General features: G+C 42.5%; 1 protein-coding gene across 5 annotated transcripts in view; it reads right to left on the bottom strand.

The window, feature by feature from the left end:
- The window catches only part of afap1l2 (actin filament associated protein 1-like 2), a 140,871-nt gene that overhangs the window by 37,988 nt on the left and 79,684 nt on the right, over positions 1–23,199 (bottom strand). For all 5 annotated transcript variants that reach the window (XR_005036500.1, XM_036946702.1, XM_036946701.1 and 2 more), the window contains exons 8-12: positions 14,532–14,711; positions 14,113–14,199; positions 11,375–11,459; positions 6,964–7,068; positions 1,468–1,679 (exon numbers count right to left, since the gene is read on the bottom strand). Coding sequence is in view for 4 of the 5 variants with exons in the window: in XM_036946702.1 (XP_036802597.1) it covers positions 1,468–1,679; positions 6,964–7,068; positions 11,375–11,459; positions 14,113–14,199; positions 14,532–14,711 (669 nt within the window). In the remaining variant the exon portion in view is untranslated. The remainder of the gene's footprint in view (positions 1–1,467; positions 1,680–6,963; positions 7,069–11,374; positions 11,460–14,112; positions 14,200–14,531; positions 14,712–23,199) is intronic.

Genomic DNA, 23,199 nt, shown 5'->3' on the forward strand with positions numbered 1-23,199 from the left:
TTTTCATTTTAGTTTTTAAAGTCCATTAAATAAAACTAAAAAAGGAATTTCATTGACCATAACAGCACAATATGTTTTATTTAACCTTTATTTAACTAGGCAAGTCAGTTAAGAACAAATTCTTATTTACAATGGCGGGCCTACTCCGGCCAAACCTTAACACGGACGACGCTGGGCCAATTGTGCACCACCCTATGGGACTCCCAATCACGGCCGGTTGTGATACAGCCTGGAATCAAACCAGGGTCTGTAGTGACGCCTCTAGCACTGAGATGCAGTGCCTTAGACCGCCACGCCACTTGGGAGCCCCAAAGCAGGCTGGTGCTGAAGCTTAAATAAAAAAGGGGAGTTCCTCTTGCTCACAAATCCCAGTACATCCACTACCTCCCCTACACATACACAGTTTTTTTTTGCTATCCTTGTGGGGACCAAATAATTGATTCCCATCCAAAATCCTATTCTTCTTAACCCCTAACCCTAACCTAACCTTAACTGTAACCCCTAACCCTAAAACTATACCTAACCCTAACCCCAATTCTTAACCTAACCCTAAACCTAACCTCCAAGCCTAAAATACTTTCCTTGTGAGGAATTCTGGTACCCAAAAGGATAGTTAAACAAAAACACACACGCACACGTGTCATGTTCTTCTATCCTTGTGGGGACCTAGAATGTATTTCCATTCAAAATCCTATTTTTCCTAACCCCTATCCCTTAACCTGACCCTTAAGCTTAAAATAGCCTGTCCTCTTGGGGTCATGGGTGATGTCCCCACGAGGGAGAATTTTCCTTGTTTTACTATCCTTGTGGGGATTTTGGGGGACATAGAACCAACCCACACACACCTCCCCTTTACTCCTCTGGGCCAGAATTTGTAGTGTGTGTCAGACAGTACAATTGGGCCAGACTTTGTAGTGTGTGTCAGACAGTACAATTGAAGTGTTTAGTGTTCTTGGGAGGAGCACTGTACCGTCAGCACAGTCTCAGTGTTAGGAATGCTAGTATGTGTTTTTTGCACTAGGCGCCGTGTGTCTGGTGGGTGGGGTTGGTTGTGTAAGTGGCATGCGTGCGTTTCCAGAATGGGGACTGTTCTCAGTAAGATTTTCGGAGAGGGACAGGGGCCAGGTTCTCATATGAGGTCAGCTCCTGCTGTACTAGGGACTTTGTAAAGGGCTTTTACAAGAGCTTTCTTGATTACTGATTTCCATAGAATTAATGCTTATATGGAATTGTACAACATGCAATAATCCAGTGTTAAGGCTAAAGATGTGTGTTTGTGTTGTAATTTGCAATTTAACATGCAATGACTTACGTGAGTTCGTATGTGTTTTTGAGCATGCGTTTTCATTGATACGGGTCTTATGGTGAGAACTGATACAACATTTTCCCAAGTTCGGATCAATAAGGTCTCTACTTTCTTTCTATAGCGCCTACCTTCCCCCAGGCCTGCCTACCTCCCCCTCCTACCTCTAGTGTGGCTAGCTGTGCCCCATCCATCTGGATCCGGAAGGAGTAGAGGTGCTCAGGGCTGGGGTCTGGCAAGACCATGCATCCCTCCAGAGGCACAGGCTGCTGGGCCACTTTAGTCTTGCCCTTGTCCTGGTAAAACCACAGCTGCCCATTTTTTATCAGACACCAGTGGCTCCTCCAATGACTGTTAACCAGCACATTGAGGTAACCTGAGAGAGAGACCATATTGTTATATGTTTACTTTGTCAATGTAAGTTTAACTTGTTGACATATCAATTAAGTCTACTGAATTGAAATACAGTGCCTTGCGAAAGTATTTGGCCCCCTTGAACTTTGCGACCTTTTGCCACATTTCAGGCTTCAAACATAAAGATATAAAACTGTATTTTTTTGTGAAGAATCAACAACAAGTGGGACACAATCATGAAGTGGAACGACATTTATTGGATATTTCAAACTTTTTTAACAAATCAAAAACTGAAAAATTGGGCGTGCAAAATTATTCAGCCCCCTTAAGTTAATACTTTGTAGCGCCACCTTTTGCTGCGATTACAGCTGTAAGTCGCTTGGGGTATGTCTCTATCAGTTTTGCACATCGAGAGACTGACATTTTTTCCCATTCCTCCTTGCAAAACAGCTCGAGCTCAGTGAGGTTGGATGGAGAGCATTTGTGAACAGCAGTTTTCAGTTCTTTCCACAGATTCTCGATTGGATTCAGGTCTGGACTTTGACTTGGCCATTCTAACACCTGGATATGTTTATTTTTGAACCATTCCATTGTAGATTTTGCTTTATGTTTTGGATCATTGTCTTGTTGGAAGACAAATCTCCGTCCCAGTCTCAGGTCTTTTGCAGACTCCATCAGGTTTTCTTCCAGAATGGTCCTGTATTTGGCTCCATCCATCTTCTCATAAATTTTAACCATCTTCCCTGTCCCTGCTGAAGAAAAGCAGGCCCAAACCATGATGCTGCCACCACCATGTTTGACAGTGGGGATGGTGTGTTCAGCTGTGTTGCTTTTACACCAAACATAACGTTTTGCATTGTTGCCAAAAAGTTCAATTTTGGTTTCATCTGACCAGAGCACCTTCTTCCACATGTTTGGTGTGTCTCCCAGGTGGCTTGTGGCAAACTTTAAACGACACTTTTTATGGATATCTTTAAGAAATGGCTTTCTTCTTGCCACTCTTCCATAAAGGCCAGATTTGTGCAATATACGACTGATTGTTGTCCTATGGACAGAGTCTCCCACCTCAGCTGTAGATCTCTGCAGTTCATCCAAAGTGATCATGGGCCTCTTGGCTGCATCTCTGATCAGTCTTCTCCTTGTATGAGCTGAAAGTTTAGAGGGACGGCCAGGTCTTGGTAGATTTGCAGTGGTTTGATACTCCTTCCATTTCAATATTATCGCTTGCACAGTGCTCCTTGGGATGTTTAAAGCTTGGGAAATCTTTTTGTATCCAAATCCGGCTTTAAACTTCTTCACAGCAGTATCTCGGACCTGCCTGGTGTGTTCCTTGTTCTTCATGATGCTCTCTGCGCTTTTAACGGACCTCTGAGACTATCACAGTGCAGGTGCATTTATACGGAGACTTGATTACACACAGGTGGATTGTATTTATCATCATTAGTCATTTAGGTCAACATTGGATCATTCAGAGATCCTCACTGAACTTCTGGAGAGAGTTTGCTACACTGAAAGTAAAGGGGCTGAATAATTTTGCACGCCCAATTTTTCAGTTTTTGATTTGTTAAAAAAGTTTGAAATATCCAATAAATGTTGTTCCACTTCATGATTGTGTCCCACTTGTTGTTGATTCTTCACAAAAAAATACAGTTTTATATCTTTATGTTTGAAGCCTGAAATGTGGCAAAAGGTCGCAAAGTTCAAGGGGGCCGAATACTTTCGCAAGGCACTGTAAATTGAATTATTGTGTGGTGAGGGACAGAGAGAGGGGGGAGATTGTGAGAAAGAAATGGTGAAAGAGAGAATTTGATATCCCTGTAATTACTGTACTGTACAGTCATGGCCAAAAGTTTTGAAAATGACACAAATATTACATTTTCAAAGTCTGCTGCCCCAGTTTGTATGATGGCAATTTGCATATACTCCAGAATGTTATGAAGGGTGATCAGAAAAATTGCAATTAATTGCAAAGTCCCTCTTTGCCATGTAAATTAACTGAAACCCCCAAAAACATTTCCACTGCATTTCAGCCTTGCCACAAAAGGAACAGCTGACATCATGTCAGTGATTCTCTTGTTAACACAGGTGTGAGTGTTGACGAGGACAAGGCTGGAGATCACTCGGTCATGCTGATTGAGTTCGAATAACAGACTGGAAGCTTCAAAAGGAGGGTGGTGTTTGGAATCATTGTTCTTCCTCTGTCAACCATGGTTACCTGCAAGGAAACATGTGCCATCATCATTGCTTTGCACAAAAAGGGCTTCACAGGCAAGGATATTGCTGCCAGTAAGATTGCACCTGGTGGTGCAAAAAAATCTACCATTTATCGGATCATCAAGAACTTCAAGGAGAGCGGTTCAATTGTTGTGAAGAAGGCTTCAGGGCGCCCAAGAAAGTCCAGCAAGCACCAGGACCGTCTCCTAAAGTTGATTCAGCTGTGGGATTTGGGGCACCACCAGTAAAGAGCTTGCTCAGGAATTGCAGCTGGCAGGTGTGAGTACATCTGCACGCACAGTGAGGCGGAGACTTTTGGAGGATGGCCTGGTGTTAAGAAGGGCAGCAAAGAAGCCACTTCTCTCCAGGAAAAACATCAGGGACAGAATGATATTCTGCAAAAGGTACAAGGATTGAATTGCTGAGGACTGGGGTAAAGTCATTTTCTCTGATGAATCCCCTTTCCGATTGTTTGGGGCATCTGGGAAAAAAAGCTTGCCCGGAGATGGTGAGCGCTACCATCAGTCCTGTGTCATGCCAACAGTAAAGCATCCTGAGACCATTCATGTGTGGGGTTGCTTCTCAGCCAAGGGAGTGGGCTCACTCACAATTTTGCCTAAGAACACAGCCATGAATAAAGAATGGTACCAACACATCCTCCGAGAGCAACTTCTCCCAACCATCCAGGAACATCAATATTTTGGGTCCATAGCAGGGAAACTCCCCAGACCTTAATCCCATTGAAAACTTGTGGTCAATCCTCAAGAGGCGGGTGGACAAACAAAAACCCACAAATTCTGACAAACTCCAAGCATTGATTATGCAAGAATGGGCTGCCATCAGTCAGGATGTGGCCCAGAAGTTAATTGACAGCACGCCAGGGTGGATTGCAGAGGTCTTGAAAAAGAAGGGTCAACACTGCAAATATTGACTCTTTGCATCAACTTCATGTAATTGTCAATAAAAGCCTTTCACACTTATGAAATGCTTGTAATTATAATTCAGTATTACATAGTAACATCTGACAAAAATATCTAAAGACACTGAAGCAGCAAACTGTGTGGAAATTTATATTTGTGTCATTCTCAAAACCTTTGGCTACGACTGTACAACTAATTGTGATCATTCATTGTATATTATACTTTCCTTTCCGTCATAATACATTTAATAAGTTCTTAAGGGCCTATTGCAACCAGCATTGGCCACCATATCATCGTTAAACCGTCAACACGCGCTAAGATCACAAAGCAAAGCTGATCTCAATTGCCACCACTATTGGCCAATGTATTACCACTCTGTAAAGCTGATGTGTTGACTTTAAGTCCTGGTTGCTGCCAACCTTTTTCAATATACTTTCCAGCTCTGGTGGATATTATCATTGGTACAAATAAAACCTACTCTTTGAGAAGTTTAAGAGAGAGTTATCTACAGTTGAAGTCGGAAGTTTACATACACTTAGGTTGGAGTCATTAAAACTTATTTTTCAACCACTCCACAAATTTCTTGTTAACAAACTACAGATATGGCAAGACGGTTAGGACATCTACTTTGTGCATGACACAAGTAATTTTTCCAACAATTGTTTACAGACAGATTATTTCACTTATAATTCACTGTATCACAATTCCAGTGGGTCAGAAGTTTACGTACACTAAGTTGACTTTGCCTTTAAACAGCTTGGAAAATTCCAGACAATTATGCCATTGCTTTAGAAGCTTCTAATAGGCTAATTGACATAATTTGAGTCAACTGAAGGTGTACCTGTGGATGTGTTTCAAGGCCTACCTTCAAACTCAGTGCCTCTTTGCTTGACATCAATGGAAAACCAAAATAAATCAGCCAAGACCTCAGAAAAAATAATTGTAGACCTCCACAAGTCTGATTCCTCCCTGGCAGTATTGATGTTGTTTCATGTCCCTACTCTTGTTTCTTGTATTGTTCCATGTTTAGTTAATTATTACTCACCACCTGGACTTGCGCCCCAACTCCCAGCGTCTACGTTACAACTACGGCAAATCTACAATGGCAATTTACCTTGCACATTTTTATGAATGGAAAACTCATATTGGTGTACTTACTTTTTCATTTCCAATTAATGTAATACATTAATAACAACTTGTCTTAATATGGTATTGTAATTTCTTATCAAGGGTTGAAAAATAAATCTCTGAACTGTCCACATCTAAAATTTGTAACCATAAACAGACAATCATGATTCAGTTAATATCTCTGTTTTCATTAAATCATAGTCTGATAAAAGTATTTCAAATTACACAAATTATATTCTAATTAAGTTGAAATTCAAGATTAAATGTTTGTATGAAAATACAATAAGTATTTATTATGAATTGTCAGCCCTGCGATTTTCAATGTTACCGATAGGTCAATACTTTTTGTGGGGCAGGAGTAGAGAACCTAGACACAGCTGTCTGGTATCAGACTCGTTTGACACGGTAACAACATGAGATCAACCGATCTGCTGGTTTAGTCTGGGATTTCAGTCACAAACAATTTTATTTTAACATGCATGTTAGTAGTGTTTTAAGAAATCCAGCGCTTATACACAGCTGCGTGTTAAGTTCTGCGTCTTGGTTGCAAACGGGCCTCTTTTTGCTTTGACCATGTAAGATTTAGAGGAGGCTGGCGGGTAGAGATATAGGAGGATGGGGTCCTCGTAATCACTGGAATAGAACAGATGGAAGTGTATCAAACACATAAAAGACATGGTTTCCATGTGTTTGATTCCGTTCCATTACTTTCTTTGCAGCCATTACATTGAGCCCATCCTCCGATATCTTCAGCAACCCCCGGTAAAATGTCATTTCATACCAACAAATTGAAAGGAAAGAAGGAGGGGAAAGGAAAGTGAAGACCAGATAGAGAAGACAGAATTACAGAGACAAAGAGCAGGTGAATAAGGAGACAAGAAAAATAAAGTGAAAAAGAGATAGGTCTGGATTCAAACCAACCGCTATGTGCAGACATCGCACTACATTGCGGTTTGTTTGAATCCTTTGCAGTGACTTTGGCTGTACTGTATGTTAACAGGGTAATGGCTGATTTGCCTAGCTCTGGAGGCCATCTCCACTCACCTGAGGTGTCGACACATTTCTCCGGACTGTCTAAGGAAGAGGTCTTCTTCTTGCCAATGTTCATTAAGTTACTGAACTTCAGACCTGCACTGTATTTCTTCTTCACTGTAAAGGATGAAGGCAGAAAAAGGTTCTAAACCAAGAGACCCAACAAGCGTTTACTACTGTAAACAATCAAGAACAAGGTTAAGCAGAGCATTACATTATGTGGTTGGATTGATGTTAATGGGAGTGATGCAAATTCATCCACAAGACTGCTATATTCTCTCAAATCACTTACTAAGGTGATTGAAACCAATAACAACCAATTAGAAATGGACCATTCTAAAATTCCTGTACTTTAAACCCCTAGTAGTGACAGTTACTGTGTTGTCCTCAGTCTAATCATGGATACATAACGTAAAACTTAAATTAATAGCCCGGGCATTTATTTTCTTAAATCACTGAACACAACAGGCACTGAGAGACAGGCTTCTATTTGAGCCAGGCGTCTTATTTCATTCACATGGGTAATTGTTTAATTCCAATGTTCACTTCCAGGATGTTAATACATTTCTTCATTTCCTGCCCTAACGTGTTATTATTGCCCATACTAAAACAATAAAAAAATTAACTTTTCCATGACAGAATAATTATTCTCCTCTGACAGTGCATTTTCATACTGGCCACTAGAAGGCGATCAGACAATTGTACTCCTGAAGTTGTTGACTGTTTTTGTGCTTGCCATTAGCTAGCAGTTATCAGCTGTTAGAAGCCAATGGCTAGCATTTTCATATTGGTGATAAAAATGGATGATTTCCATAATTTGTTTGAATTACTGAATAATTTAATTTAGCAAATCAAACATTAAACCTCATTTAAAAAACGATGGTAATTCATGGTAACCTCATAAGCAATTCATTTAGACCCTAAGATTATTTGAAACAGGTGTTTATTTGCTGAAACGTGTGCGGTTGACCGGCTATTAAAAGTGACAGCCGGCTATTTGAGACTGTGTTTAATTGAAGTCAAAAGTAAAACTTATGATAACACCTCGAGTGAAACATAACTGAAGAGTTGCTCTTACAAAAAATGTCACCTACTGTTCAGCGTGTACTAGACAAAATATGCATGATTACACTGTAAATTGTGTTAAGATTACAAGAGTATATTTATATATTCATAATCGTCAATCTCCCAAAAATCGATTGGCTCAAGAAAGTACTTTAATCTACTTTAATTAGGTTTACATATAACCTTTTTATGCGAGTAAAGTACATGTCGGATAAAAAAATGTTGCAACAGGCCTGATGGAAACAGCAAATTTGGCAGTAAACTTTCCGAATGTCGACAAAACAAAATATGCTACACAAGGTGGGCTCTTTTTGTGTATGGACAATTAATTACAGTGCCTTGCGAAAGTATTCGGCCCCCTTGAACTTTGCGACCTTTTGCCACATTTCAGGCTTCAAACATAAAGATATAAAACTGTATTTTTTTGTGAAGAATCAACAACAAGTGGGACACAATCATGAAGTGGAACGACATTTATTGGATATTTCAAACTTTTTTAACAAATAAAAAACTGAAAAATTGGGCGTGCAAAATTATTCAGCCCCTTTACTTTCAGTGCAGCAAACTCTCTCCAGAAGTTCAGTGAGGATCTCTGAATGATCCAATGTTGACCTAAATGACTAATGATGATAAATACAATCCACCTGTGTGTAATCAAGTCTCCGTATAAATGCACCTGCACTGTGATAGTCTCAGAGGTCCGTTAAAAGCGCAGAGAGCATCATGAAGAACAAGGAACACACCAGGCAGGTCCGAGATACTGTTGTGAAGAAGTTAAAAGCCGGATTTGGATACAAAAAGATTTCCCAAGCTTTAAACATCCCAAGGAGCACTGTGCAAGCGATAATATTGAAATGGAAGGAGTATCAGACCACTGCAAATCTACCAAGACCTGGCCGTCCCTATAAACTTTCAGCTCATACAAGGAGAAGACTGATCAGAGATGCAGCCAAGAGGCCCATGATCACTCTGGATGAACTGCAGAGATCTACAGCTGAGGTGGGAGACTCTGTCCATAGGACAACAATCAGTCGTATATTGCACAAATCTGGCCTTTATGGAAGAGTGGCAAGAAGAAAGCCATTTCTTAAAGATATCCATAAAAAGTGTCGTTTAAAGTTTGCCACAAGCCACCTGGGAGACACACCAAACATGTGGAAGAAGGTGCTCTGGTCAGATGAAACCAAAATTGAACTTTTTGGCAACAATGCAAAACGTTATGTTTGGTGTAAAAGCAACACAGCTGAACACACCATCCCCACTGTCAAACATGGTGGTGGCAGCATCATGGTTTGGGCCTGCTTTTCTTCAGCAGGGACAGGGAAGATGGTTAAAATTGATGAGAAGATGGATGGAGCCAAATACAGGACCATTCTGGAAGAAAACCTGATGGAGTCTGCAAAAGACCTGAGACTGGGACGGAGATTTGTCTTCCAACAAGACAATGATCCAAAACATAAAGCAAAATCTACAATGGAATGGTTCAAAAATAAACATATCCAGGTGTTAGAATGGCCAAGTCAAAGTCCAGACCTGAATCCAATCGGGAATCTGTGGAAAGAACTGAAAACTGCTGTTCACAAATGCTTTCCATCCAACCTCACTGAGCTCGAGCTGTTTTGCAAGGAGGAATGGGAAAACATTTCAGTCTCTCGATGTGCAAAACTGATAGAGACATACCCCAAGCGACTTACAGCTGTAATCGCAGCAAAAGGTGGCGCTACAAAGTATTAACTTAAGGGGGCTGAATAATTTTGCACGCCCAATTTTTCAGTTTTTGATTTGTTAAAAAAGTTTGAAATATCCAATAAATGTCGTTCCACTTCATGATTGTGTCCCACTTGTTGTTGATTCTTCACAAAAAAATGCAGTTTTATATCTTTATGTTTGAAGCCTGAAATGTGGCAAAAGGTCGCAAAGTTCAAGGGGGCCGAATACTTTCGCAAGGCACTGTATGTGAGAAATAACCAATAACCATCATGCAAATATTGATATAATAACCATCATGTCAAAGTAAACTTGGAGTCACACCATGATATGTTTTGTGGTCTTTTCACTGCGACTCGGGAAAGCATGCAGTTTACTAGGTTAAATAAATTACGATGAACTTCACAGGGTGGTGAAAGTACAGGGTGATAAATATTGAGGGTCTTATTCTGATGACATGATGATCGATGCTTGGCTACCGTTTGACAACTAAAAATCTTGCTCTTTCATTCATAATGATCTCATCGTGCATTAGGCTATACCTGCACTGTATCTGCGAGCTGATGTCTGGAGCACGGTTTTCCAAACTCTGTCCTGGGGCCCCCCTGGGTGCATATTTTGATTTTTGCCCTAGCATTACACAGCTGATTCAAATAACCAACTCATCATCAAGCTTTCATTATTTGAATCAGCTAGGGCAAAGAACTAAACGTGGGGATTTTTTTTATGTGGATTTTAGAATATTCACATTACAATCTCTCACCAATTGGATGGAAACCTAGCTACTTTATTTTATAATTGACACTTGGTAACATTATCCTTACTGTCTTCAATTTAAGAGTAAGGGTACATTAAGGAAAATTCTGTGTTGTTTGGATGGTCCAACTGCTGGGAAGCAAGGAGTGGGTCAAATAGTTGGGTTATTTTCTTTAAAAGAGCAAGGTTGGGTTGTTGAGGCTGGGTTACTGATACTGGGTTCTTGAGATATGACCCAGCAGATCAGATCAGAAGACTGGAGGCCTGGCTTACTGGGGGCGTGGCTTTCAGATACTTGATTATAAATGTCATTCTGGTTCATCTGTTCTGTTGTATTGTTATCACATGTTAAGGTTGAACACGGATACTTTTGTAGCTTTAATTGGTTCTTCAGGGAGCCTATGCATAGCCCAATGTTGGGATAGTTACCACTTTGTTACAATAATGTAAATTTCAATGTTATTAATTAAAATATATATATATATATATTCTATGAAAATGTATATTTGCATTGCACAAACTTAACATGATGAACAAGAAGGACATGTATTGTCACGGGTGGCCAAAAATAACTATATGAAACAATTCCCCTAATAGGCCACACCTCCTAAAAATAACCTATGGATTGCATTAAAAAAGACCCAGCTGCTGGGTCAACCCAGCATGCAAGTGAATAAAAACCCAACTATAGTTAAATTAACCCATGTTTGAGTAATCCCCCAAAAACTTAACATGATTATCAGCGAACTCCTCCAGTTAGGATCACTCTGGGGGGAAGCGTTCCCTATGTACAGATCTAGGATGGATCAGCTTCTTCTCCCCCAATCCTAACCCCAAGCCTCTAGTGGCAACTTCACCCATAATTGGTGAGGATCAGAGCTGAGACGTTACTCACCATCTTTAGTTTCAAGGGTCTCAGCGTGGCTGTCTGTGCTGCTGCCACTTTCAGAAGTAACTGAGTACCTCTCACTGAGCTCCCCCTGCGTATAGAGACCACCACACACACATTTACTATACACACACACACTTACCGTACACACACAGACTCTACTCAAACATAAACAATTGTACACAACTCTTGTGAAGCATGATTGACAATTGATTGTGGTTTTCAATCCATTCCTGCCGGACCCCCAAGGTGTGGGCATTTTTGTTCGAGCCCAGCACTAACGTCATCTGATTCAATCAGGCCCTTTCTACAAGCTCCCAGCAACAAGGGAACAGAAAGCATGTCCCATGTTCCCTATTGAAACCCCATGATGAAATAGTTACTTGTACTTACACTAGTCAGATAAAACCTTGTTTGAACGCAGCTTTGGAACTTTAACATATAACCAAGTTATAACCAATCTAATCTCGGAAACCCATAACTAAAATATTGCGTAATTGAATCAGTTGCTTGATTAAGTTCTGGGGTAGACGTGTTAGAAAATATACTAGAACGTGGAGCGGAAGCAGGGTGGTAGCTCCAGCTCCCCCTATTTGCAATTTACTTGCAAGTATTCACACCCCTTGACTTTTTCCACATTTTGTTGTTACAACCTGAATTTAAAATGGATTAAATGTAGATTTTGTTTTCCACTGGCCTACTCACAATACCCCATAATGTGAACGTGGAATTGTTTGTCTTCACCATTTTTTTATATATTTTTTTACAAATTAATTAAAAGTGAAAAGCTAAGTCAATGAGTATTCAACCCCTTGTCATGGCAAGACTAAATACATTCAGTAGCAAAAATGTGCTTAATAATTCACGTAATACGGTGCATTTACTCACTCTTTGTGCAATATAAGTGTTTAACATTATTTTTTATTGACTACCTCATCTCTGTACTCCACACATACAATTATCTGTAAGGTCCCTCAGTCAGGCAGTTCATTTCAAACACAGAATCAACCACAAAGACCATGGATATTTTTTCCAAGAAAGGCACCTATTGGTAGATGGGTAAAAACAACAAACCCCCAAAGGTGCCTAATTTCTACACTGAACAAAAATATAAACGCAGCATGTAAAGTGTTGGGCCAATGTTTCAAGAGCTGAAATAAAAGTTCCCAGACATTTTTAATATGCACAAAAAGCTTACTTCTCTCAAATTTAGTTTAGAGCAGCAAAAATAAATGTTTTGTCATACCTGTGGTATACGATCTGATATACCATGGCTGTCAGCCAATCAGCATTCAGGGCCTGAACCACCCAGTTTATAATATCTCTTTGCGCATGGTGAAGTTATTAATTACACTTTGGATGGTGCATCAATACACCCAGTCACTACAAAGATACTTCCTAATTCAGTTGCCGGAGAGGAAGGAAACCTCTCAGGGATTTCACATGAGGCGAATGGTGACTTTTAAACAGTTGCCATGTTTAAAGGTTGTGATAGGAGAAAACTGAGGATGGATGCACAACATTGTAGTTACTCTACAATACTAACCTAAATGAGTGAAAAGTAGGAGTGAAAATTAGGAAGCCTGTACAGAATAAAAATATTTTAAAACATGCAACCTGTTTGCAATAAGGCACTAAAGTAAAACTGCAAAAAATGTGGCAAAGAAATGAACTTTTATGTCCTGAATAGAAAGCGTTAAATTTGGGGCAAATCCAACATAACATCACCAGTCCTTATGTTTTCAAATGGTGTTGGCTGCATCATGTTATGGGTATGCTTGTCATCGGCATGGACTGGGGAGTTTTTCAGGATAACAAAGAAACGGAATGGAGTTAAGCACAGGCAAAATCCTAGAGGAAAACCTGGTTCAGTCTGTTTTCCAACAGACACAGAGACAAATTCACCTTTCAGCAGGTCAATAACCTAAAACACAAAGCCAAATATACACTGCAGTTGCTTACCAAGATGACAATGAATGTTCCTGAGTGGCCTAGTTACAGTTTTGACTTAAATCGACTTGAAAATCTATTGCATTACATGAACATGGCTTCTTAGCAATGATTAACAACCAACTTGACAAAACTTGTGTTTTAAAAATAATAAAGTGCCAATATTTTACTATCCAGGTGTGCAAAGCTCTTAGATACTTACCCACAACTCTAATCACAACTGTAATCACTGCCAAAGGTGATTCTTATGCGTATAGACTCAGGTGTGTGAATACTTATATGAATAAGATATTTCTGTATTTCATTTTCAATACGTTTGCAAACATTTCTAAAAGCATGTTTTCACTTTCTCATTATGGGGTATTGTGTAAAACGTAAATGAAACGTACGCTTTTGTCTACGGTTTCGTCCTCTTTCTTGAACTGTTCGGCTTGATTTTATTTAATATTATTTTGTATATAAGTGAGAAAAGAAAAATACAATTTAACCCATTTTTAATTCAGGCTGTATCAACAAAATGTGGAATACGTCAAGGGGTATAAAAACTTTCTGAAGGCACTTTATGTCCCTTCCTTTGTTAAATGTTAAAGATGCGAACACCAAATGATCGGTGACGAAAAATCTGCGCATCGTAAACAAAGTTCCTTGTTACTCATCGCATCCCACAGTCTGTTGATACGCTACGATACCAGTTATGTTATGGGTCTCTGTCCATGAGAGACTATAACCAATCTCACCCAATAGCCATAACTACCAGTAAATAAATTAATTGTGTTCTATTGATGGTGTTCTACCTTAGTGCAAATGAGGCGTGAGGAGTCGGACACAAAGTGCTGCATCTCAGAGCCCTCTGCTGGTTTAGGGCTGATTTCCTGGATCACCTGATGGGGGAGACAAGGAAACAAGACCAATAGGTATGTGCCCCCTTCCCTTTCTGAGCATCTGGAAAAGCTATATATCAATCCAATCCATTACCATCATTGACATTATTGTAACTATCAGGGTTGGGGATTTATTCCATTTCAATTCAGGAAATCAACAGAAATTCAAATTTTCCTAATTGAAAAGCAAATTGTGAAAATGTAAATTAGAAATTCTGTTTACTACCTGAATTGACTGAATTGAAATGGAATTCACTCAAACACTGTGGTGACAACAATACAGTCTGACTCCAACCCCCCACCAATAGTCTCTCCATCTCCAGTCCCTATACCTTGAGCCACAGCTCTGTCTGCTCCTTGCTCTGCAGGCCCAGAACGATGGCCTCTCCTCCCATGGGGATGATTTTCAGCTTGTGCTCCTTCCTCTTGGGCTGCTTCTCCTTGTAGACCACGCTGCATCCCAGCAGGCTCACGTCCAACAGCGGCATCTGCTCCTTGGAGCTCTTGTAGCACTATTGGAACATCAAGAGGGTACAGTGGTTGGTGATGGAAATATGGCTTAGTTGGTTGGAGCAACTCATTCCAGGGAGGTGCATATTTTTGTCCTAGCCCAGCACTAGCATACAGTGCCTTTAGAAGGTATTCACACCCTTTGACTGTTTCCAATTTTTTTTTGTGTTAAAGCCTGACTTTAAAATGGATTAAATTTATATGTTTTGTCACTGGCCTACACTCAATACCCCATAATGTTAAACTGAGGATGGATCAACAACATTGTAGTTACTCCACAATACAAACTTAATTGACAGAGTGAAAAGAACGAAGCCTGTACAGAGTAAAAATAATCCTAAACATGCATCTGTTTGCAACAAGGCATTAAAGTAATACCGCAAACAATCTGGCAAAGCAATACATTTTTTTCCTGAATTCAAAGCTTTACCTTTGTGGCAAATCCAATACAACACATTACTGAGTACCACTCTCCATATTTTCAATCATAGTGGTGACTGCATCATGTTATGGGTATGCTTGTAATCATTAAGGACTGGGGAGTTTTTCAGGATACAAAAGAAACTGAAGCACGGGAAAAACCCTATAGGAAAACCTGGTTCAGTCTGCTTTCCACCACACTGGGATACTCATTTGCCTTTCAGCAGGACAATAAACTAAAACAACAAGGCCAAATCTACACTGGAATTGCTTACCAAGAACACAGCAAATGTGAATGTGAGTGGCTGAGTTACAGTTTTGACTTAAATCTACTTGAAAATCTATGGCAAGATCTGAAATGGTTGACTAACAATGATCAACAACCAATTTGACAGAGCTTGAAGAATTTTTTAAATAATATGTTGCACAATCCTGGTGTGGAAAGCTCTTAGAGATGTACCCAGAAAGACTCACAGCTGTAATTGCTGTAACATAACACAAGGTGGAATAGGTATAGGTATGAATACTTTCTGAAGGAACTACACATGATTCAAGTGCTTGCTATTAGTTGATAAGTAGAATCAGGTGTGTTAGTGTGGGGCTATAACACAAATGTGCTCAATCAGGGTGTCCCCCAGAAATGGACTGAGAAACATTGGGTTGGAGCCTGGTTAGTGCATTATGGTTGTGGGTTTGATTGTGACATGCCTACTCCTGCTCCCCGCTCCAGCACTCGACGTGGCCGGTCAACTAACCACCGGTTCTGGCAACCATCATTACGCACACCTGCTACCCATCGTTACCCACACCTGGACCTCATCATCACCTGGATTACTCTCCCTTTATTTAGCCCTCAGTAGCCTCAGTCAGTATTGGTTTTGGTCACGTTCAGCCCGTCTCCTGTTTTGCTTATCTGCTTTATTCTTATCATTAAACTCATTTTCTGCACCTGCTTCCTGACTCGCAGTGTATTTGTTACAGAATACTGCCTCTCTATATGGAAGAAGCAGAAGAGAAAGACATCTCCCAGACCGTCGGTGAACAGGGAAACCTACTCCGCCAACACCACAATCAGCTGGCACAACTGGGTGTGGCTATGGATGACACCAACCGAGAGAGGATTCACCTCCAACTAGCAGAGGGCCTCCTACCACGAGTCATCCCAGCGAGCCAGCCCAACAGCCTACCCAGCACTCCGCCCAGGTTAACGATGCCCGACTGTCCCTCCCGGACAAATATGACAGGACTCCATCCAAATGCTGTGGCTTCCTACTCCAGTGCTCCCTCTATTTCTCCCATCAGATGGGAGCCCCCACCACTGAGAGGTCCAAGGTTGCCACGGTCATTTCCCTGCTAACCGGGCGGGTGATGGAGTGGGCTACGGCCATCTGGGAGAGGAAGAGCTGGGTTCTGTTCAGGGCTGTCTTCGACCATCCACCGGAGGGCAGAGAGGGAGGTGAGTGACTACTTCAACTCCGGCAGGGTGCCCAGACCGCTGCAGAGTACATCCTCACCTGCCGTACCGTAGCAGCCTCTAGCGAATGGAATGAACCGGCACTCCGCACCCTATTCCGAAGAAGACTGCGCGAGGAGGTCCAGACAGAGTTGGCGTGCCTGGACAACCTTCTTCGGGAGCGCCAGCGCCCCCCTCTTCCTGAGCCCATGTAGGTAGGGGCCACACACCTCCTAGCGGCAGAGCAGCGTAACCTGAAACAGCTGGGGCTCTGATCCTATTGGGACCAGGAGGGGCACAAGCTTCAGCGGTGTCTCAACTCGGGGTCCACGGGGGCAGAGCAGCGGCCCCGTGATCATCTGTCTCCTGGAGTTGGTGTGAGTATTCCATCATCATTGCTTTCTGCCAAACTGTCCCTGGTTTCTATTTCACTGGCTGGCTGTCCCTCGTGTTGTCTCTACAGCCCTAGTGGACTCCGGTGCCGCAGGGAATTTCATTGACCAGACCCTTGCCTCCTCTCTGAACATCACCTTGTCCCCACTCTGCTCTCCTCTTCAGGTCCAAGCCCTGGATAATTGAACAGTGGGATCTGGTACATTAATGCATATCACATCACCAGTCACCAGCACCCATGCACCAAGAAAAGCCTTCCTTCCTCATCATCAACCCACCCATACACAAAGTCATGACGTTGGAGCCTCCCGTGGCACCAACGTCATGACCCCACCATCTCCTAGTAAAGGATGAAAATCACCGCCTGGAAGACCTGCTTTTTCTTGCACTGTGGTTCCACTTCGATTGAGAGACCTGTGGTTGCCCTCCAGACCGACCGTTTTCTCCAAGAGACGCCACCCGTCTCCCTCCTCATTGCACCTGGGACTGTGCCATTGACATGCTTGCAGGCTCTGTGCCTCCGCACAGCCGCATCTACCCTCTGTCGGTGGCTGAAACCGATGCCATGGAGGAATACATCCAGGAGGTTCTCCAACAGGGTTTCATCCACCCATCCACCTCCCTTGCGTTGGCAGGCTTCTTCTTCGTGACCAAAAAGGATGGAGGTCTACGTCCATGCATCGATTACAGAGGCCTCAATTCCACCACTACCAAGTACCGCTACCTTCTCCAGTTGGTACCGGCCACTATCGAACAGCTTCGCGGGGCATGTTCTCTTTTTACAAAACTGGACCTGTGGAGTTCCTACAAATTGATCCGGGATGAATGGAAAATGTTTTATGTTCTGGGTAGCTTCAGAAAATAATATTGATCTATACGCTGATTCGATGAGTGAGTTTATAAGTAAGTGATTTGGAGATGTACCCACTGTGACTATTAAAACCTATCCTAACCAGAAACTGTGGATAGATGGCAGCATTCGTGCAAAACTGAAAGCTCGAACCACCGTATTTAACCATGGAAAGATGACTGGGAATATGGTCAAATACAAACAGTGTAGTTATTCCCTCCGCAAGGCAAACAAGATAAATGTTGGTATAGGGACAAAGTGGTCGCAATTCAACGACTCAGACACGAGATGGATGTGGCAGGGTCTATGGGCAATCACGGACTACAAGAAAGCCAGCCATGTCAAGGACACCGAAATCTTGCTTCCAGGCAAACTAAACACCTTTTCCCGCTTTGAGGATAATACTGTGCCACCGACGTGGCCTGCTACCAGGGACTGTGGGCTCTCCCTCTCCTTGTCCGTGGCCGACGTGAGTAAGAACATAACACGTGGCCCAGACGGCATCCCTAGCCGCGCCCTCAGAGCATTTGCAGAACAGCTGGCTTGTGTTTTTATGTTACTTCATGATGGCCACCATTGTTCCTGTACCCAAGAAGGCAAAGGTAACTGAACTAAATGACTATCGCCCCGCAGCACTCACCTCTGTCAACATGAAGTACTTTGAGAGAGACTAGTCAAGGATCATATCACCTCCACCTTACCTGTCACCCTAGACCCACTTAAATTTGCATACCACCCAATAGGTTCACAGACGATGCAATCGCCATCACACTGCACACTGCCCTATCCCATCTGGACAAGAGGAAAACCCATGTAAGAATGCTGTTCATTGACTACAGGTCATCATTCAACACCATAGTACCCTACAAGCTCATGTTTATGCTTGAGGCCCTGGGTCTGAACCCCACCCTGTGCAATGGGTCCTGGATTTCCTGAAGGGCCGCCCCCAGGTGGTAAAGGTAGGAAACAACATCCCCACTTTGCTGATCTTCAACACTGGAGCCCCACAAGGGTGCGCGCTCAGCCTCCTCATGTACTCCCTGTTCACCCATGACTGCATGGTCATGCACGCCTCCTACTCAATTATCAAGTTTGCAGACGACACAACAATAGTAGGCTTTAACACAAACAATGACAAGACAGGTGAGGATGTCTGGAAAACAACCTCTCACTCAACGTCAAAAAAACAAAGGAGATGATCGTGGACCTCAGGAAAAACCAGAGGGAGCACCCCCTATTCACATCGATGGGACAGCAGCGCAGAAGGTGGAACGTTTTAAGTTCCTCGGCATACACATCACAGACAAACTGAAATGGTCCACCCACATAGATAGTGTGGTGAAGAAAGCGCAACAGCGCCTCTTCAACCTCAGGAGGCTGAAGAAATTTGGCTTGTTACCTACAACTCTTACAAACTTTTACAGATTCACAATTGAGAGAATCCTGTCGGGCTGTATCACGGCCTGGTACGGCAACTGCACTGTCCACAACCGCAGGGCTCTCCAGAGGGTGGTGCGGTCTGCACAGCGCATCACCGAGGACAAACTACCAGCCCTTCAGGACACCTACAGCACCCGTTGTCACAGGAAAGCCAAAAAGATCATCAAAGACAACCACCTGAGCCACTGCCTGTTCATCCCGCTACTATCCAGAAGGCGAGGTCAGCACACGTGCATCAAAGCTGGCACCGAGAGACTGAAAAATAGCTTCAAGGCCATCAGACTGATAAACAGCCATCACTAACACAGAGAAGCTGCTGCCTACATACAGACTTTAAATCATTAGCCACTTTAATAAATAGATCACTAGTCACTTTAATAATGACACTTTAATAATGTTTACATATCTTGCATTACTCATCCCATATGTACAGTGGGGCAAAAAAGTATTTAGTCAGCCACCAATTGTGCAAGTTCTCCCACTGAAAAAGATGAGAGAAGCATGTAATATTCATCATAGGTACACTTCAACTATGACAGACAAAACGAGAAAAAAAATCTAGAAAATCACATTGTAGAATTTTTTATGAATTTATTTGCAAATGATGGTGGAAAATAAGTATTTGGTCAATAACAAAAGTTTATCTCAATACTTTGTTATATACCCTTTGTTGGCAATGACAGAGGTCAAACGTTTTCTGTAAGTCTTCACAAGGTTTTCACACACTGTTGCTGGTATTTTGGCCCATTCCTCCATGCAGATCTCCTCTAGAGCAGTGATGTTTTGGGGCTGTTGCTGGGCAACACAGACTTTCAACTCCCTCCAAAGATTTTCTATGGGGTTGAGATCTGGAGACTGGCTAGGCCACTCAAGGACCTTGAAATGCTTCTTACGAAGCCACTCCTTCGTTGCCCGGGCGGTGTGTTTGGGATCATTGTCATGCTGAAAGACCCAGCCACGTTTCATCTTCAATGCCCTTGCTGATGGAAGGAGGTTTTCACTCAAAATCTCACGATACATGGCCCCATTCATTCTTTCCTTTACCTGTGGTCCAGGCCACCACAGATAACTGCGAGTGTGTGCTTTCATTCGAGTGATCCCTGGATGTCCCTCATACAGGTCAGATAGCAGTCTCCTCTGGAATTTGTGAGGTACCACCACCCTTGATCCCCACAGAACACATCCTTGATCAGTGGACAACTGGTCTTTCTTGTCGATGAATGGACGAAGGTTATCGTCATTTACGAAGGTTGGCCAACCGCCTAATGTTAAGTCCAGGACTTTGGAAAGCACTGGGTCTTTCCTTGTTTCCTCTGCTATGTCTGAAGCAGATATGGGCAGTTCGTCAATGAGAGAGATCTGGAAGACTGCTCTATCATCTTCACTGTCGGAGTCACTATTGCATGGTAGTCTTGATAGTGCATCGGCATTTGCGTGATCACTGGATTGTCTGTACTCAATCTCGTAGTCTAACAATATCAGAGCCCAACTTTGCATTCGAAGTGCAGCAAGGGTTGGTATAGCTGATTTTGATCCAAGGATGACCAACAGAGGCTTGTCAGCAGTTGGAACTTCCTTCCGTAGAGGTATTTGTGAAACTTCTTCACTCCGAATATTATGCTCAGGGCTTCCTTCTCAATTTGAGCATAATTTTTCTTACTTGGTGACAGAGTCCCTGATGCAAATGCAATAGGGTGTTCTTCACCTGACGGTAGAACATGTGAGATGACGGCTCCTACTCCGTATGGAGATGCATCACATGCGAGCCTCAGCTTCATCTCTGTGTTGTAGTGGGCAAGCCACTTGCTCTTTTTGCAAGTCTTGAATTCTTCTTCACATTGTGGGGACCAATTCCACTTTGTATCGGCCTGCAGCAGTTGGTGAAGCAGATGCAACAATGTGCACAAGTTTGCCACAAACTTTCCATAATAGTTCAGGAGCCCAAAAATGACCTCAGATCTGAGATATTTGTGGGTGCTGGTGCGTTTACGATTGCTTCCACCTTGCTGTTGGTTGGGTGCAGGCCTTGTGCATCAATCTTGTATCCGAGATACTCCACTGAGTCCTGGAGAAACTCACACTTCCTGCGTTTCATTCTCACTCCGTATTTCTGCAGTCTTGACATCACTTTGTCCAGCACTACAAGGTGCTCTCCAATAGTTGGTGCTGACACGAGGATGTCATCCATGAAGCACACAAAATTGTCTATACCATCCAAGATCTGATCCATTGTGTGTTGGAATATCGCTGGAGCTGTCGAGATTCCATAGGCCAAGCGAATTAATCTGAATAGCCCCTTGTGTGTATTGATGGTCAGATACTGTTCTGACTCCGGATCCAGCTTCAGTTGCTGATAAGCGAATGCCAGGTCCAGCTTACTGAAAACCTTCCCACCAGCTAGAGTGGCAAACAGATCTTCAGCGTTTGGTAGTGGATATTCCTCTGGTAGTATGCAGCGATTTACTGTGACCTTGTAGTCACCGCACATTCTGATGGTCTTGTCTTTCTTTGGGACAACAACAATCAGAGAGGCCCAGTCGCTCCTCGCTACTTTCGTGATTGTGTTATTCTACTGTAGGCGGTCCAGTCCCTTCTCTACTGCTTCCTTAAGACCATAGGGAAGTGGATGTGGTTTGTGAAAGATAGGCTTGGTTCCTTCTTGCACTCTGACTTTTGCTGTGAAATCTTATATTTCACCGTAGCCATCTTTGAAAAGTTATTTGTGTGTCTCCAGCATGTTAGTGAGTGTAGCCTGACTCACTGGTTTGTCATTTCTCAGACTGAAGATTTCTCCCCAGTTCAACTTAATCTTTTGAAGCCAGTTTCTGCCTAACAAGGCTGATTTTTCTCCTTTAACAATGACAAGCGGTAGCGTCCACTCCTTCCCCTCATACCGGACTGGTACCTGGATCTGCCCTAACACAGGAATAGTGTCACCAGTGTATGAAGAAAGACGGATGGACGCGGGCTGAAAGAGGGCACTCTTTCAGTTTTTCTTTGTAGAGTCTCTCTGGAACCAGAGATACAGACGCTTCGGTGTCCAGCTGCATTTTTACTGGTTTTCCCGCTAACTCCATGTTGAGATAGATTCCATCTTTTTGTTGTTGAGCTGTGTACACTCTGAACAGTTCCACTACTGTTTCAGTTGTACCTTCCTCTTCTTGTGCTGTGTCTGACACTTGTGCCCTCTTGCTGTGCGTTTCAAGGCTTTACACACTCTCTGTAAATGTCCAACCTTTCCACAATTGTGGCACTTTTCATTTTGGAATCGACATTCACTGTGCTGATGATTATCTCCCCCACATCTGTAGCAACTTGGCTTAGACCTTTGAGATGTGGGCTGCTTTGTTCTTGTGTAACCTTGAGGACGGGACTGAGAAAAATGTGACTTTTGTGAGCTTTTTTCCCCACGTGCACACTGACCTTGTGAACACCTTTCTGACGTTCTGCATGTCCCGATAGCTCAATTGTATCCATGTGGGCAAGCTCGAGTCCAAGTGCTATATCACAGGCTTTCTTACAGGTCAGGTCCTTCTCTGACAGAAGCCTTCTGTGATATGCTTCACCTGTGAGACCACATACAAACTTGTCTCGGAGAGCTTCATCAAGAAATTGTGCAAACTCACATGTACTTGCGAACCTTTTCAAAGCAAGGATGTAGTCAGCCACAGTTTCCCCTTGACTCTGGTGACGTTGGTAAAATCTGAAACGTTCTCCAATGAGAATTGGCTTAGGCTTGAAATACCTTGAAAGAATTTCAGTCAGTTCTGCATAGTTCAACTCCACTACTTTTATTGGTTCAATGAGACCTTTCAGCAATCCATATTCAGTTGGACCCAAAACACTGAGGAATGTGTCTGCTTTCTTTTCATCTTTGATTTCATTTGCAGCCAGCCAACCCTCAAAACGCTCCAACAAGGATTCCAAATCCTCT

This window comes from Oncorhynchus mykiss, chromosome 16 (assembly GCF_013265735.2).
Source record: "Oncorhynchus mykiss isolate Arlee chromosome 16, USDA_OmykA_1.1, whole genome shotgun sequence".
Taxonomy (NCBI): Eukaryota; Metazoa; Chordata; class Actinopteri; order Salmoniformes; family Salmonidae; genus Oncorhynchus; species Oncorhynchus mykiss.